Here is an 18,127-nt window from a genome sequence, read left to right as displayed (position 1 = left end):
AGGTAGATAGATAGATGATAGAGGAGTGTGTATTACACACACTTACACATAAGTGCTACAAAGAAAAATATCTATACCCTAGAGAAATGAAAACATATATCCCCATAAAAACTTGTTCACAAATATTCACAGCAGCATTATTAGCCACAGCCAATGGTGGAAACAACCCAATTGTCTATCAACCAATAAATGAAAAAACAAAATGTGGTATATTACTCAATAGAATATTACTTGGCAATAAAAAGAAATGAAGTACTGATTTATGTTACAATACAGATGAACCTTGAAAACACCATGCTACATGAAAGAAGCCAACACAAAAGGCCACATAGTGTATGATTTTACTTATATGAAATATCCAGAACAGGCAAATCTATGTACACAAAAAGTAGATTAGTGGTTGCCAGGGGCTGGGGAGAAAAGGTAATAGACAGTGACTGTTTAATGAGCATAGGGTTTTGGAGATAGTGAAAATGTTCTGGAATTAGACAGTGGTGATGTTTACACAATACTGCAAATAGACTGAAAATCACTGAATTATATACTTTACTTGGTTAAAATGTTGAATTTTTTGCTATGTGAATTTTATTTAAAGTTTTAAGATTTTTTTTTTAAAGTAGGAAAATACTACTATTTTATAGAAATTTTTAGAAATTTTTAGAAATTAGAAAATTTAGAAATAGTGCAGAGTAAGAGTACAGGTAATGACAGAAAAGGTGCTACTTTAGCTAATGTGATCAGAAAAGCCTTTTCAGTTAAGAAACTTGAATATAATGAGGTTTACATGCCAAGCAGATATTTGGGGTCTTTGTTTTTGCTGGTCCTCTCTCTTTCTCTCCCTTCTTCCAAGACAAAACTTTTCATTTTAACCATTTTTAATGATAATATTGTGTAACTGTCATCACCATCTATTTCTAAAACTTTTTCACTGCCTGAAACAGAAAACTGCTATTCTTCTTTTAAGGCTACAGTTAGGTCATTAGTATAGAAAATAAAACAAGAAAAACTGTTTTATAAGAGAAAAGATGAACAGGGAGTGTATGATGTCACTGTTTTGTTTCTCTCCTGTTCAATAAATGGTTAATGATGATGATAGCAATACTTGTGTCATATAGGATACTCAGCCCCTGTGTTGAGAGAAAATTGTAGGGATGTCAGGGAGAAAGGGATGTCTGGCAAGATTGGTGGAAAAAGTCCTTCTTTCATCATGCAACATTTGATTTTCAAATATTTGTTGACTCATGGAGAGAGTGTGGATTCTCATGTCTAAAATAACCCAGTATTGCCCCTTATCTGTGTGCTTTATATAATGAACAGTCATCTGACAGTATCCAGGTCTAAAAATCCACCCCCTCCAAAAAAATCATAAAAATAAATTTAAAAAAATTAAAAATCCCAACTTTTATTCCCTGAATAGTATATAACTTCAAAAAATAGAACTATTGTTCTATATCTTGGCATCAAATCATAATAACTCACAGAAAAAGCAGTGCTTTTTTTCATTTAAACTAATTTGCAATATATGTATGTTCACACACATGTATGCACACACATGCAATAATAACTAAACCTCTACTTTAAAAAGGAAACTTGTGACTTTACAAGACAAAGAAATGTAAAGATGGCTAAAATTTTATTGGCTGAACTAGTAAGAGTTGGTTCCTATTAAACATAGCATTCTCAGCTTTATTTTCTCATAATGTCATTCTTATTCTGGTCTGTAATCTAGTTTATATATTATGTGTCTTTGGTACATGTAAGAAGGATTTTAAATTTACAATGCTGGCAAGAAAAATGGACTTATACACTCTAAAATATAAGCTCTTATTCAACATACTTAAACACACTTAAAACACTACTGATAGTAAGCTGCCATGAGGCAAATGTGTGATCTAAACAACTCTCTGTGCAAAAATACTGAAAGGAGGCTGCAGCACTTTTCATAAAAGCACACTGATGCTCACAATGAAACTGAAGATTGGCATCTCTGTCCTGCTGAAAAGCACCCTGGCTCCAACAAATAGGTGTGTCCCATTTGAAGGTACTGTGATTCACAAAGTGAGAAGGAACTCTTCCATTCAAAACACAAATCTCCATACTGTGCAATAAGACAAAGGTACTCTGCAATACAACTAGGTGCAAAATACCAAAAATACAATTCCTGGTGTTCTCCTTTAAACCAGACATTATATAGCTAGCGGTCAGGACAGGCAGAGTTCAGGCCAGCTTCACTACCACTCTGTGCTTCAGAGCTGAGGAGCTGGATCCTGATTTCCTGGCATGCAGGACCTATATTCTCAACCCATCCACTTGCTGAGGTCCCAAACTGCCAGCTTTCCCGCTGCCCTTTCGTTCCTCTGCCCAGCCTCAGCTACCCCCCTGGCTGCAGTACTACATTTCTGTCTTTGCAACAACAACAACAACAAAAAAAACTAGCTTGCCCCTCTTGCAGCCCCAAGGCGCCTTCAATGCCTTACCCTGTCCCACCCAGCAACTCTATTTTGGACATGGCCATGCACTTCTTCAACAAGCCCTCAAGCACTGACCAGTCTCCAACAGCCTTAAGTTCCTCCCACACCCTCTCTTCTGATCGTCCCTATTTCAAATGGAGAGACTCGGAATTCTTTGGGGGTATACTTCCTGGGCTGCTGGAGGGAGGCTGCAGAACTTCTCAGCTGTGGGCTCCACTGTGCTTAGCTCCATGGAATTACTTTACCCATGAAATCATTTCTTTTTATTTTTTCTCTTCTTCTTCTTCCCTTCCCCCCAATCCCCCTCCCACCCTTGGAGTAACTCGAAACTGTTTTAGAACACCTTCATTCCTGCAGAGCTTCAAACAGCAGTGCGGCAAGGTCTAGAAGTATAGGGGCTGCTAAAGCTGTCTTCGCTGTTGTCCGTGCCACTGGGGCAGGGGTGTAGAATGACCTTAAGTCTCCAGGCTCCCTACCACGCCAGCCCAGCCAGGCTGCTTCTAATGAATAACAAATGGGCCTTCCTGATGCATTTGCTCAGGACAAGCTGCCATTACAAGCCCTTTTGTTTTTTTAGTATTGTGGTAATGTATCATCTTGCTTGGCTGGATGTCATCTTTGAGAAGGTCACCACAGGTATGTGCGCCCTTTCCTTGGACCCCCTTCCACCCGCTCGCACCCCCATCACCACCCCTGCTATAAAGGAGGGTCTGGCAAATGTGGACAAAGCACTCAACACCTTTGTTCGGACCTAGGGAACCAGAAAATCCAGGACTTCACTCATGGTCTCGCTTATCAGTTATAAACACTCTCCACTTGGTAAGGGAAGTTCTGCAAAAGATGGTAGATCTTTACCAGTTAGAAGACAAGTCAGGGACTACAGAGGATAGCACTGTGCTTTGGAAGTTGATTTGGAAATGGGGCAGCGGGAATGCCCTTTATCGTGAAACTGAAAAATCAGATCTCAATTCAGAGTAGGAAAGGTTCTTTTCCAAGCCTCCTACTATTCATCTTCATTTCACAGATATTTAGAGCATGTATTATGTTGCTATGGACAATTAGCCTTTTATCCAATTTTACTTGAGAGTTTAACTCTCCCACCCGAAGGTTTTAATTATACCCTCAGCCCCATACTTAGGCCTCGGTTCCTGCAGCTGGAAATCTGCCCCAGTGATGTTATAACCTTGTTAATGTAACAAAAGAGGAGTTTACTTAAAACTGGACTGACTATGGACTTAAGCCAAATTTACTTGAAAGAGGAAAGAGTCTGTCAAAAATCCTATAGTAAACACGGCAAAGCAGTTCTTTCATTGCCTTCCCTTAATTCATAGCGACAAGCAATTTACATGTAAGTGGATTCATATGCTCTACCAAGAGGCCTCCTCTCCAAGAAGGGGTGGTGTGTGCTCCCCCCACCACCCCACCCGCCTCCCCTTTTTCTTTTCTTGCCTCCCTTTTAGTTTTTTTTCTTTCTTTCTTCCTTGGTATGTGGAGTAGGCCGTTCTCCTTAGTGAAACAGCATAAATCCACGATGTTTTAATCGCCCCAAAGCATAATTAGAGCCCTCTAAACATTTACCAGACCAGTCGCTCTGAATAAAGGCAGTAGAAATTTCTAAAAGCTACTCTTAGACCTGACTGTTGTCCTGTCAAATACACACTTTATATTTTTGTTGAAGCCTGCTTATAAAGAGCGAAAGACTCTCCTGCTAACGAGGTAAGAGTTGTAAGCTTTAAAGTGGGAGTTGTTGGTCACATACCAGAGCCCATGTTTTTCTCTGTTGCCAAAATCCTGCAGGGCTTCTTACCTTCTGCTGTTAATTAGATTACCTTTTTTAAGTCCACACACTAACAGAAAACATACATTAGACTAAACAAGATATGACAACAAGGAAGGGCTGAAGGGAGAGCCTTCTGAGAAAACATTAAAGAAAAACATCACTCTTAATATCACTGTATAAAGAAAAAAAGAGACTGCAGGTAATTTCAGCCTGCAAGGGGCGGGTGAAGGATCCCTAACATTTTAGAAGCAAAGACCAAAAAATTAATTCCCCCCAAGTAGAACGCCAGGAAGGGGTTTACTTCAGTTACATTATTTTCAAGTATGCTCTTTGACAAAATCCATCCATGGCAAACAACTGGCTAGCACTCAAGTTTCTTTCATGCACACTGAAAGTTTAATTAGTTCTAACTAGATCAAAAGTTGTTTTTCCCCCTTTTGGCATGTATCTGTATCATTTCTGTGCTATTTGGAAGCTGCTAGACATCAAAGGCAGATCCATCATTCTTGGGGAACCTCCATTTCCTTGGAGGTGATTCTGGTGTACCCCTCCTTCCACGCTACTGGATCTCATGGCAGCCATGGGCCACTCTGCAGGGGCTGGTTGCACCCCAAGACATGACAGCTCCTTCTCACTCCCTTGGACAGCACCTAGCACCAAATGGCCTAACTGTTCCTAAGAATGCCCCTAGACAACCCCAAACAAACCATTACTGTGTGGTATCATTGTAAATCTCCCAAAATGGAGAACTTGTGAAAACTTCTATGATTGAGAGAGTTCAGAACTCAGCATCATTTAGACCATTAACAGCCCATGATATGGGGAACTATTTCAGGTACTCCAAAGTTACCCTAATTTTTTTCCTTTTTTTTTTTTTTTTTTTTTTTTTTTGAGCGGAGAGGTCCTTTTTGCTATTCATTCTAAGACCTTTAGTTTTAACTAGGTTAGCAAATTAACAGGCAAACTACCCACTAAGAGCCTTCTACTTATAGGAGAGCTTAGAGATTATAAAAAAAAAAAAAAAACAACAGAAGACAAGGGTTAGCATCCCAGGCCTCCTCCACATTAGCTGTATGCTTTAGGCAAGTTTACTTAGCCTCTTTGAGCCTCAGTTTCCTTCTCCATAACCTGGGAAGAATATCTTCATTACATTGTTATAAGGAGTAAGGTATAAAGACTGAGCCCTGTACCTGTGTTCTATAAGCCATATATGCTTAAAGGACATGTTTGGTAAGTGTTAGACACTGCTCTAATCAAAGTAACCATTATTTGTCAAAGATGCGGTTGTAGTGTTGCTTGGTCTGGTCTTTTAACTACAAAGGTGAGATTGTTTCAAGATCCATTTTTTAAAAATTTATACTATGTGCCAAGAACTGAACTAGGAGCTATTTACATAGACTATATCTTCCTTTGTCAGAGTGGCAAGCTCTATGGGCTCCACATTCTAGCTGCTTCTTCCCTTAGAGTCCCTAGCATATGAAAGAACTCATGTGCCCATTTCAAGCCCATAACAGAGGCAAAGGACCTTGGAATGCAATGTCCCTTCTTACAGGTGACGTTGTTCGGCATGTATCCTTCCTTTTGATGGAATACAGATGTGATGGGTGGAGCTGCAGCAGCAATTTTGCAACATGGAGACAAAAGCTGACCATGCCAGAAGATAAGATAGGATGGCAAGAGTAAAATACTACACTGTCTGGACTGCTTAACTCCAGACATACCTTATATGAAAAAATAAATTATTGAGTTTGGGAGTATTCTGTTGGGGCAGGCAAGTGCATCCATAGCTGATACCTACGCTGGTTTCTCTTTGGCTTAGAAGTGGCTACAGAGAAAAGAGGATTTCTAGACACCTGTACATTTGCCTGGGACTGTTTAAGGAAAGATTATATAGCAACCTGAGATGCATAATGTCTGCTGCCCAAACTCGTCACACTTCCCCTTCTAGCAGCCCCACCACATGCTACAGGATCACACAACACAATTACTAAATCATGGTTTTATCACTGTCTATGATATTTTGGCTTCCCTTGGGTTCCAAAATATTATGTTTAAAAATCTCCATACTTACCCTTGGTTGTGTTCCAAAAAGAAAAGACATTACTGGCGAGCATGTGCCTTCCTAAGAAGCACTGACGAGAGTACATCTTGAAGTGAGCACATTAATGGGTGTCCTTTAAACCCTCCACTTCCCATTTTCCCATTAGAGCCTCCTTAATTTAGCACCCCAGGATTCTACTTAAATTACCTTCTTAGTTAGGATTAGGGGAGCAAAAGGAGACCACAGGGCCCTGACCCTGACAGTTCAAATTGTCAGCGCCAGGAGACTGACACTCTTTTCTTCCCACTAATCCCACACTGCATGGCATGGTCTCAATTTTGGAGAAATCCGAATGCTTATACACTTAGCCAATCCCCAAGTGATTCAGATAAACTTAGTACCAAATAAGTGAGGCATTTATGTATCTTGAATATCTCTACTTTCTCAATGCCAGGGCCTCAATATTTTGATAAAGTGATGACAGGAAGAACACAGAGAACAAAAAATAAAAGCAAAGAAAATACTATAAGTACATGGGAAAATGATGAGCCTCTAGAATTTATTTTGTATATTTGAGAGGAAATATATGTCCATAATGCAATTTTCAAAATGTAGATTTTAGAGGCCAGATTGGTTTTCCTTCCTTTTTTTGAGGAAACTGAAGCAGATTTGGGCTCAGAATATTCTGGGCAATTTCTAAAAGCCACTTTGGATTGTCTTCCTCTTGAATCTGCCAAAAAAAAAGAAGTGTACTGAAAGGAACTTTCTTGTCTTAGCAGCACAGTCAAACAGAAATATAAACCAAATTTTCTAAAAGCCACATTAAAAAGGTAAGAAAAAATAAGTTAAATTAATATTAATATTTTAAGCCAATATATCAAAAATATTATTACTGGAACATATAATAAATATGAAATTTATTGAAGATAATTTATGTTCTTTTTATCACATTAATTTTTGAAATCAGGTATATAATTTCCACTCCCAGCACACCTCAATTTGGATTAGTCACATTTCAAATTCTCAATAGCCACATGACGTTCATGACTACTGCACTGGACAACACTAGTTCAGTGTTAAATTGTACTGGATAGTACCTATCCTCTAAAAACACACACATAGTACATACAGAGTCAATGGCACAAAGACTGTCATTGTAGCAGAATAACATATATATTTTTTTGTTCTCTCATGTCCATCCCATACAATTAGTGAAGGGAGGGAGGAGATAGAAATCAGCATAGGCATTGTACAGCTTAACCCAGATGAAATTGCTGAGATGCAACCACTCTTAACCTGCAAAAATGGCAATTTCCTATGATTCAACTTAATATTTTAATCCAAAGTTTTCATGAGAGCATTCATGGTGAGATTCAGAATGTAGGCTTATAGCAGGCCTCCAATAAAAGTTACTGTCTTGAGTAGTTGCTCATCACAAAAGTATGGGCCAATGATATTTCGGTCCAAGTGCAGCAATTCGTTAACTCTTAAAGCATTTGTTTCCTCTTTTCTTGGCCAAAACACAGTTTCTACAAACGTGGCTGAAAGATAATATTTGACCAAAAAGTAAGACACTGGCCACTGATATATATGTTCCTGGCCACCATGTGAAGCTCAAGGCCTATGGCTGCAGACTCCTAGAAGCACATCACTTAGATGCCTCATAAGCTCCTCAAACTCTCTGCAAAACCATAGCCTCCAAAACCACCATCACCACCACCATTATCATCATTAATGCCATCATCAACACCATCATTGTTTTTACCACTACTGTGACCACCACCATGGCCATTATCATTGGACTGTCATCACCACCACTATCATTGTCTTCATCATCATCCATCATCACTACCAAGAGTATTATCATCATCATTACCATGCCTTCTATGTAATAAGTCCTTACTTAGTTCCTTTACCCACTTCCCTAAGACATCTTCACTCTTTCATCCTCTGAACTCTTATTCAATCTTTACGACCTTATTTAAACATCACCCTTCAAAGTTCTCCCCATTTTATAGGCCAAACGAATTGCTCTCTCACTTCTGTGGAACCACTGAAAAAGTCCTTTGAACATGTCTGGGTTATAACATAATGACTTAATTATGCAATCTTCTCTCCCTACTTTCAGCTCCTAGCACTAGGTCAGGTACCAACTCTAGGATTCAAAATAAGTATAAATTGGTTGAATTTAAATGAATAGGTTTCATTTCAAGGGCATTCACTATGTAGACATTACTTGGATGATGAGCTAAAAAGTGACTTTGAGGCTGTGTTCTGATATTTCCAATAATTTTGTATATATTTTGCCTTCAAACAGATTGTAAATAAACACAGACATAGGCCATAACTTGTGATTCTTTGTAGATTTCACAGCATTGTGCAGAGCCCCCCACTCTTAATAGCTTTAATAAGATATAATTCACTTATTTAAATTGTATAATTAAATGGGTTTCTGTATATTCCAGTTGTGAAATTATCACAATCAAATTTTAGAAAATTTTCATTACCCCCAACCAAACCACATGCCATTACTAGTTGCCTTTCATTCCTTCCCCTCAGTCCTGGGCAACCATGAAACTAAATTCTGCCTCTGTATATTTGCCTATTTGCATATAAACTGGATCATACAATACGCGATCTTTTATGACTGGCTTCTTTTACTGAGGATGATGTTTCCAAGGCTCTTCCATGTTGTAACATCTATCAGTACTTCATTTCTTATTATTGTTAAATATTGTCCCATCTATGGATAGTCCTCATTTTGTTTATTCATTCATCAACAATTCATCCATTTAGGTTGTTTCCACTTTTTTCACATTATGCATAAGGCCACTGTGGGTATTCATATATAATATTTTGCATAGATGTATCTTTTCATTTCTATTGGGTCTGTACCTAGGAGTGGAACTGCTATGTCATATGGGAACCGTGTGTTTAACATTTTGAGGAATTACCAAACTGTTTTCCAAAGCAGTTGCACCACTTTACAATCCCATCAGCAATGTGTGAGGATTCTAGTTTCTCCATGTCCTCATCAACACTTGTTATTGTCTGTTTCATTATAGTTATCCTTGTGAGTGTGAGGTGATATCTCATTACAGTTTTAACTTATATTTCCTTAAGATTAATGATGTTGAGCATCTTTTCATGCACTTACTGGCCATTTGTATCTTTTCTACAGGTATGTGTCATTCAAATCCCTTGCCATTTTTAAATTGGGTTATATGAATTTTTATTAAGTTGTACAAATTCTTTATATATTCTGGATACAAGCCTCTTATGAGATATGATAGCAAATATTTTCTCCCATTTTGTGGATTGTCTTTTCTTGATGGTGTCCTTTGAAGTACAGAAGTTTTTCATTTTGATTAAGTCCAATTTATCTATTCTTTTTTAGTTGTTTGTGCTTTTGTTGTCATATCTAAAAGGCTTTGTCTAACAAAAGGTCACAAAGATTTATACCTATATTTTATTGTAGGAGTGTCACAGTTTTAACTCTTACATTTAGATCTGTAATCCATTTTGAGTTAATGTTCGTATATGGTATGAAAGAACTTTTCACATAGCTTAGCGTTTTTGGAAAGGAATATACCACACATTTTTCTTATGAATCTCATATATACATTACCAATAGTTTCTCTTCAGTGGCAATAATACTCAAGTATACTCTCATGAGCATTTTACAGAGACCTTGCATTCAAGACACTTTGGTAATTTTATACAGGGAGAATCGAAGAAAGCTAAAAAGACTGTTCATCATTGAGACACTGATAATGCTGGTAAAATTCATCAAATTTTGATTTTATTTATTTTTTTAAATTTTGATTTTATATTGTCCTGTGATATTTTCCTTTCATTGTCTTGAATGATTTCTATATTCTGAATACTGAAAATTGAATAGGTATTTACGGTTTCTTGGTTTTTATTGTTTCTTCTTCCTTATCTCCCTCCCTTAGTTCTTCCCTTTTCCTCTTCCTTCCTTTCTCCTTTCCTTTCTTCCTTCCTTCCTTTCTCCATCTCTCCCTCCTCCTTCCTTCTTTTTTCTCCCTGCCTCCTACTCAACTTTCTTCTTCCTTCCTACCTTCTCCCCCTTATTTACCTCTTAATTTCCTCTCCTAATTCTCCTAACTAAAGTATCCTCGAAAATATCCTTCAGGTCTTGATTGTCTTCACAATCCTTTATCAGCCACCATCCCCCACTGCCCGCACACGATGCCTAGTATAAGGCCTGGCAAGAAGTTTTTTAGGGTTTAATTTGAAAGGTCAGATCCTATCCTTGAGTGACAAACCAAACTATAAGAATCCCTTCTCCACAGTGACTATACATGCACTGTTTTATCCATATTCGATTTCAAAAAAATTATTTTATAATAACTGAATAAAAAACATCACTCCATGTAAATGAAAGAAAATCAAGAGAAAACTAATAACTGCAACCATGACTATGCAAAATTCATGCATAGGAAAACAGACTAGGAAAAAAAATAGAATTCAAAATGTCAATTCTTTTTCTTGGGTAAATTTTCTTCTTTCTACTAGCCAGTATTTGCCATAATATGCACATTTAGTTTCTATTTAAAAAAAAAAGAGGTCTCTTTCAAAATAAAAATTTATTCTTGATTTTTTAGATATAAGAGGGATGTAACAGAACTGCTATTAGTCACTTGAAAATGTTATACAAGAGAAAGCATTTTTATAAAGTCCTATACAGATATGACTTACTACTCTTATGTGGAATAATAATAATAATACAATGCATCAATGCCATCCAATCTGTTATACTATATAATATCTAGCACTGATATTTCTGATAATTTAGCACAGATAATTTTTAATATTCATTTGGACCTGCCATGATGATAATATACCTTCTTCTCTCCTGCCTTACTGATCATGTGTGTGTTTCTACATATTAAATATTAATTTACTGGTTCCATAACTTTTAAATGAAGTAATCTCTATATTTCTAGGGCCTATCAGGAAGCACATGAGTTGTGTCGGGGGCCATCCATAAATGCATGTGCAGGGTTAAGCCCTGCATCTCCAACAGGCAGTCTTTGCTCCTGCAGGTGGGGCAAGCTGGCCATAATATAACCTGAGTCTAAGATGCAGGAACATCTGCTGGGTTCCTGTATTCAGTTTGTTGGCTGGATTTAAGAACCCTGGAGCCTGTAGTCGATTAGTTCTGCTCTGGGTGCCACTGAGGCCCAAGGGGATGATACTAAGAGAGTTCCTCGAGACAAGGGCATAATTCAGTCAGCCTACAAAAATAGAAAAAAAGCAATCTTGGCAACAGAAGCCTGCCTTCCCAGATGATTTTGGAGAGCCCTTGTTCTGTGGACTTTGACGTCAGAGGCTGAGGCTTTCCTGGTCCTTTACTGGCTGCTGCTCAATAAAAACACCATCCCATTCCATCATTTTGATCATCATTATTTCCTCAGTTAATAAAACTTAAAGAAAGCATGTTTTCAGAGATAGCTGCTAAGGGGCAGAGGCCCATTTTGACTGAGGTCAGCCTTGGCAGAAGTCAACTCTTTTTTTTTCCTAAGGCTTTATGTTCTTTTGGTAAAATTGTATTGTTTCAAAAATTAAAATAATAAAATATTAGTTATGCAATGGAAAGTGGGTCAAGTTTGCTGTCACAGATTTTCATGTATACACTTTTAGTGCATTAAAAGCTAAACTCCAAGTTTAGCTTGGAGTTTTAAATATCTTCCAAGCTCAATATCTCTCTGAAAAATTCCAGACCAGTTCTGGGAGCCTCTTTCATTGCGTATTTTATATTTTTAAAACGCTTTCTTATTATAAATATGTAAATTATTACTAATACCATCAAGAAGGAAAGATAATGCTGAAAATTTCATATCTAATTATAGCTGACCAGTGTAAATGTAAACCACAGGACAACACATTGTGGACACAGCATCTCTAATGGTAGCTTAGAAAAAATAACTTGGGTTAGTAGCCAACTTTTAATGGCTACATGTTTAGAAGAAGCTGAGAATGGAGGGAAAGAGGGGGGATCTTGCCCTATTTGGAGGGAAAATATTTGTTTTGGGGCAAGGATAAGGTTAGGAGTCAAGGATGTTGTGGTAGAAGATTAGCTATTATTACATCCTTCTGGGGATGATATTTTTGAGTCCCTTCCCCCATATAAATGGGTACTTCCAACAGAATCTCCCAGAGCTGTTTTGGGCTTTTAGGAGGACCCAATTTGTTCAATTATTGAGCTTTTTAAATTTGTCATTTGAATATTGTATTTGATTGTAAGTCCCATACAAAACACTCTTCCTGTCCCCCTTCTGTATCCCTTAGGTCTCACATGAGCTGTTCTTCCCCCACAGAAGCCCAATCACCCTGCTTCCTTCCAATCTGGATTAGATGTCCCAAAACCCCCAGGACCTTCCTTATCAGAGTACTTAATCCATCTTTCCATATTCTTCATTAGTATGTGAGCTCTCCTAGGCAGGTATCATGTTACCAGGGGCAGACACAGTGCCCAGCCCATAGATAATGTCCAGTGACTAAATGGAAGGCAGAGATAAAGAATGCACAGAATATCCAAAAGAGATAGGTTAGAATAGTGAGGGTCCTCTAAACTTGGTACGAAAAGAACAAAAATAACTGGGTACTTTCAGATGGAGATGAAAAGATTCTACGATGTGAAGTGTACTGGGGAGGAGAGAGGAAACTCAAAAATTATAAAGATGGATTAAGTACCTAAGTGGCTTCAAAATGAAAAATAGTAAAGAGCAAGAAGATAAAATGATAAGGAAAGTTATTATAATTGAACAAAAGGCAAACATTTTAAGACAGTTCTCTGAAAAGAGAATGAGTTCCCTTAGAGTGTTCATGTAGATTTAAGACTTACTAAGGAGCATAACCATTTTATATGTATAACCTCATTTAATTATCAGAGAAACCCCATAAAGAAGGCAATGTCATCCATATATTTGATCAAGATCATAGTGCAAGCAGAGTAAGTGGAAGAGCCAAGATTCAAACCTAAGTTATCTGACTCTTCAAAGTCTAGGTGCTTGGCCTGCATAGGTGCATTAGTTTGCTAATGCATTCCTCATCACCTCTGATGCTGAGCAGAGGCTAAAGGACCCCTTTCTACAGATGCTACAGAGGAGATAGGGAGCACCACCAGATGAGATAACAGGCTAGATGATATGAAAGTTTGTTTCCATGACAACACTTTATTGTCACCAGTTGGTCTTGCCTGGCTCAAGGTTAACCAAATGTAATGGACATAAAGTCTGTCAACCAAAATGTAATGGACATAAAGTCTGTTTTCATGTGGGACCCTAGATTTCACATTTCTCCACCCTTTTGGGACACCTTTTCCCCCTGCCTTCTATTGCAGCCAGCATTAGAATGTTGCCAAATCCCTGACCCAGCTGTTATGACTTCTTGAGTCATCTCCCCTCTAGAGCAACCAGATTTGAATGCCAAGCCCAAGACAAAAACCTGTCTCAAACCAATGATGCCACATGGTTACCTAGTAGAGGGAGAGAAGGGCACAGAGAATATTTAGATGTGGAATCCATCCCACTGCTTCCTCAAATCACCAAGGTTGGCTGTACAATAGATATTCAATAGTCAAAACATCAAGACTAAGCTAAGCTCCTGGAAATCAGAGACTAGGTCTGAGTCATGACTTGCTCAGCATCTAACACAGTGGGAGGTCCCTAGTTATTGGTCAATAAATGATGGTTGAATGACAGTTGGTGCTTGAACAACACAAGGACTAAAGCGCCAACTCCCTGTAGAGTCGAAAATCCATGTGTAACTTTTGACTCCCCCAAAACTTAACTACTATTAGCCCACTGTAGACTTGAAGCCTTTCTGACAACATAAGCAGCAAATTAACAGATATTTTCTGTTTTATGCATTATATGCTGTATTCTCACAATAAAGTAAGCTAGAGAAAAGAAAATATTATTTTAAAAGTCATAAGGAAGAGAAAATACAGTACTATTTACAGTACCATACTGTATTTATAAAAAGAAAAATCCAGTTTCAAATCCCTGTTATTCAAAGGGTCAACTATAATTAATGAATGAATGCTCTAGAATAACCCTGACTGTTTTAAAATTTAAATTAATTTTTTCATTTAAAAAATTAAATTTTTGTCCCAGTCATATGGGGGCTTTTGGGAACAAGCAGGTGTGATCACTAACAAAAATAGTGCAAAAAGCTGAGTGGTTATCTTCAGGCCTCACAAGAGATTCAGGAGTTTAACCTAACTGCAAAGAAAGCTTAATTTTAATTTTATTCTCTGCAAAAAAGCTACCATCAATCAAGATCTAAGGAACCCTTAGGTGTAAAAGATGTGACCAATCACAAATTCATGTTCATACTTTGAAAGTTACTATTTATTTCTTTAAAACCCTGGAAAGTTACATTTCAGTAAAGAAGTTGGAAAGAGACACAATCAAGAAAAAGCCTTCTCTTCCAGTAATGTGTAGAAATGTCAATAACTACTAAGAGATAACAAATAGTCTACCCAGTATGTCATTATGTCAGCACTGGGAACACTAAGACTTAAGCACAAGTCAGGGAGAATAGAGCTGAAAATCGATTAAGGAATGTGTCAAGTGGTGTAAATCCTTCTGATTTCCCTGTATAATACCACTAAGTGGTACATGTTGCTGTTTTATAGCAACATTAAAACAAATTAAAATCTAAGCCTCTCACATTTGGATCCCAGGGAGTTTCAACTTTATGGGGAAAGGCATTCATTAGAATTCTCCTCCACCTTAAAGTGTTTGTAATTTGGTGTCAAAATGTTTATCTGAAAAAAGGAATGTTTATATTGAAATATTTATGGATGAAATGATATAATGTCTGGGGTTTGCTTCAAAATAACCCAGGGATAGGTGTGGGGTACATCCAGATAGAAAGGAAACAGGATTGTCAATGATTGAATAATCACGGAGGTTGGATAATGGGTATCTGAGGGTTCATTTTACTTTCATATATAATTGACTTAAAAAAAAACTTTTAGCAGTATTTTATCTAAATGCATTGAACCACCATTAGGAAAGAGATGATTCTCATAGGAATATTCCTCTCTGTACCATGGAGGTGCCCCCTGCTTCTGAATGAAGGGAAATTACCACTCATCATACTGAACTTAAGTCATATGTCATTTGAGAGCTTGTTCAGGTATGTGCATGGATCCCACATTAAAGGCAGAGTTCTCAAGTACCTTATTTCAAAAATATGACTTAGTAAGGAATTTTCAACTGGCCAAAATTCTCTAAAATTCTCTTTTCCTTTAAATATAGGCATTTGATAAATTCACCTTTCCAAATAAGAAGCTTATCTGACTATAATATATTCTTCATTGGAAAACTTTCTAAAGAAATGGAAGTCTGCATAGGAAAGCTTTGGAGAAGTTTAGAAAATTGTTTCTCTAGAACATAACATTCACAAGATGACCATATATGAGAATAGATCGTGTTGAAATCAATTCCATCAAACTTAAGAAACTATGTCCCTGAGAAAAAGAAAATGGCTCTGGATGGTGATCACGTTTCTAGTCTAACCCACTAAAGACTGTTAGATGAATGACACTGTTGAATATGGAAAGGACTCCTTTCTAAGCTTTCTGAATCTGGGCCCACCTGTCTCCTGATGGGAGAAGGCCTATATGCTGGAAAGGCCAGTGTTACAATGCTACTGATGTCACTACCACACTTGCTCCAGGTCCATGTATTCCAGAAAGAAGCTAAGCTGCTGGTCCAAGGTGAGAAACTATAAACATCACACAGGCTAGAACTAGGCCAACTCTTCTCAATCAGGGATGATTTTACCTTCTAAGGTATTTCTGGCAATATGTCTGGAGACATTTTTCATTGCCAACTGAAGGAAGGGATTGCTCTTGGTATCTGGTAGTTAAAGACCAGGGATGCTACTAAACACAATCCCCACAACAAATAATCTTCCGTCCCAGTTTCAGTAGGGTTGTTATTGCAAATCCTTAGACTAGAGCAAGAGTTGTCACAATAATCTCCTCATAGCCCCCATGCATGCATGGAGGGATGAAAGTGCTAGGGGAGCAGAGCACAGAGCTGTCAGGAAGAAGGGAAAGCCAGGAGCACCCATCTCCTCCATTTCCAGAGCGAATCTAACCCTCATTGTGTAAATTCAGCTCCTATGGCTCTGTTGAAATCTTTCACTTCTCTCCTGTGACTCCACTGCCAAAACCCTAAGTCTAGCTCTCTGCTCCTGGAAGACTGCACCACTTCCTAACTAACATGCCCACATCCAGATTTATCCTATAAGCAAAAGCCAGAGACAGTAAGATGTGGTGGTCAGGCATGCGGCCAGACTACATGACAATCCTAAGGGGTCCAAATCTCTTTTGTTATGTGACCTTGGGTGAGTACCTAACCCCTCTGTATCTCTGTTGCTTCAGACATACAATGGAGATGATAACAGTACTTATCTTAGAGGGTCATGTGAAGATAAAATAAGTTATCTTTACAAAGCTCTTTAAAAGTTTCTGGCATATGGTAAGTACATTGTAATTGCTTTTTTTTTATCATTTTCAAATCCTAATCCCATCATGCCCCCTCCCTTCAATGGATTCTTGTTCTCCTTAGGATAAATATTGATAATCTGACTTTGGCCCTCAAGGTCCTGGCCTCTGCCACCCCTCCAGCTTTAGCTATTCCTGCTCCCTGCTGTGGTCTCTGTGTTCCAGTGACACAGGCCTCCCATGAGCTAATGCAAAGTATGTCATCCCTTCTGCCACAGGGCCTTTGCAGGGATAGCCCCTGCCCCTTGGAATGTGCTCCCTCACCTGACCCTACTTACTAGCCCTACTTCTTCACACAATGAACTCCCACTCATCCATCATATCCTGGCTCACAGATATATCCTCAGGGAGCTCTTCTACTTTCAGTACTCTCATTACTATACAAAACTTTCCTTTTATACACACTTACCCTCACTACCATTCTGTATTCAGATTTCTAATCCTTTGACTGGATATCAAATAATTCATTCATGCTCTGAATAAGTAACTTTGACTTCACTGAATGATTTGTTTTATGAATGAGTGAATGAGTTCATGCCTGAACAAATGCCTGAGTAAATAAGGAGTGCCTGGCTTGTACCTCAGGCTAGAGTACTATTAGAGTAGTTACTGCTCAGAGCTGCAATGCCTTTAGCTTTATGGAAATCCCAAATGCTCAGAGCTTGGGTGAAAGGAGGCTACTCATGGCCAGGAGGCAGCTGACTTGTACTCTGGCCAGGATGCCCTAGAATGATCTCTTTCTTTCTATCTCAAGAACCTCTTCCCTTCTCAGTCAAGCCAACATCCCCAGGCCTGAAGAATAGGAGAAAAATTGTTTTCCCTTGTATGTGGAAGGAGCAAGAGGCTGTTTTCACTAGTCCTAAGACTAAGACTGACTCTGGGCACATCAGCCCTACATGTTTCTGGGGTTGGGGCAGCAGCCGTCATTCATATTGAAAGGTCATTTGGAAGCCAAGTGTTTTTAGAAAAACCACAGAATGGCAGTTTTGTTTCAGTGTTTTGACTTAAGCATCAAGCAATCTGCTTCTTTTTCCAAAATTACTTAATATGGGAAATGTAAACATTTTCTAACATCGCTTTCTCAAATCATCCTAACAAATCTCACACATGTGACCATAGCACCAGGGCCTTCCCCATTATACCAGTCCAGGTCTGGCTGAAGACAGAATTCACCACAGATGGGTCCAATGAGGAGACTTCAATGAAAGGTCTACAGAGGAGAGGTGGACAGGGTTAATAAAACAAACAAGACATGGTGAGACACCCAGAAACTGCCAATAGTG

General features: G+C 38.3%; 1 protein-coding gene across 19 annotated transcripts in view; it reads right to left on the bottom strand.

Annotated features, from left to right (window-relative positions):
• The window catches only part of ERC2 (ELKS/RAB6-interacting/CAST family member 2), a 904,872-nt gene that overhangs the window by 329,515 nt on the left and 557,230 nt on the right, over positions 1-18,127 (bottom strand). Inside the window, exon 18 of one of the 19 annotated variants that reach the window (XM_049097743.1) lies at positions 6,852-7,022. The exons of the other annotated variants lie outside the window; for them this stretch is intronic. Within the exon in view, the coding sequence (XP_048953700.1) occupies positions 6,989-7,022 (34 nt within the window). The 3' untranslated portion in view covers positions 6,852-6,988. Of the gene's footprint in view, positions 1-6,851; positions 7,023-18,127 lie in introns of those variants that run through there. 19 annotated transcript variants of the gene reach the window in all.

This window comes from Canis lupus, chromosome 20 (assembly GCF_003254725.2).
Source record: "Canis lupus dingo isolate Sandy chromosome 20, ASM325472v2, whole genome shotgun sequence".
Lineage (NCBI taxonomy): Eukaryota > Metazoa > Chordata > Mammalia > Carnivora > Canidae > Canis > Canis lupus.
The sequence above is the reverse complement of the archived record's forward strand: the minus strand, read 5'-3'. Positions and strand labels throughout refer to the sequence as shown.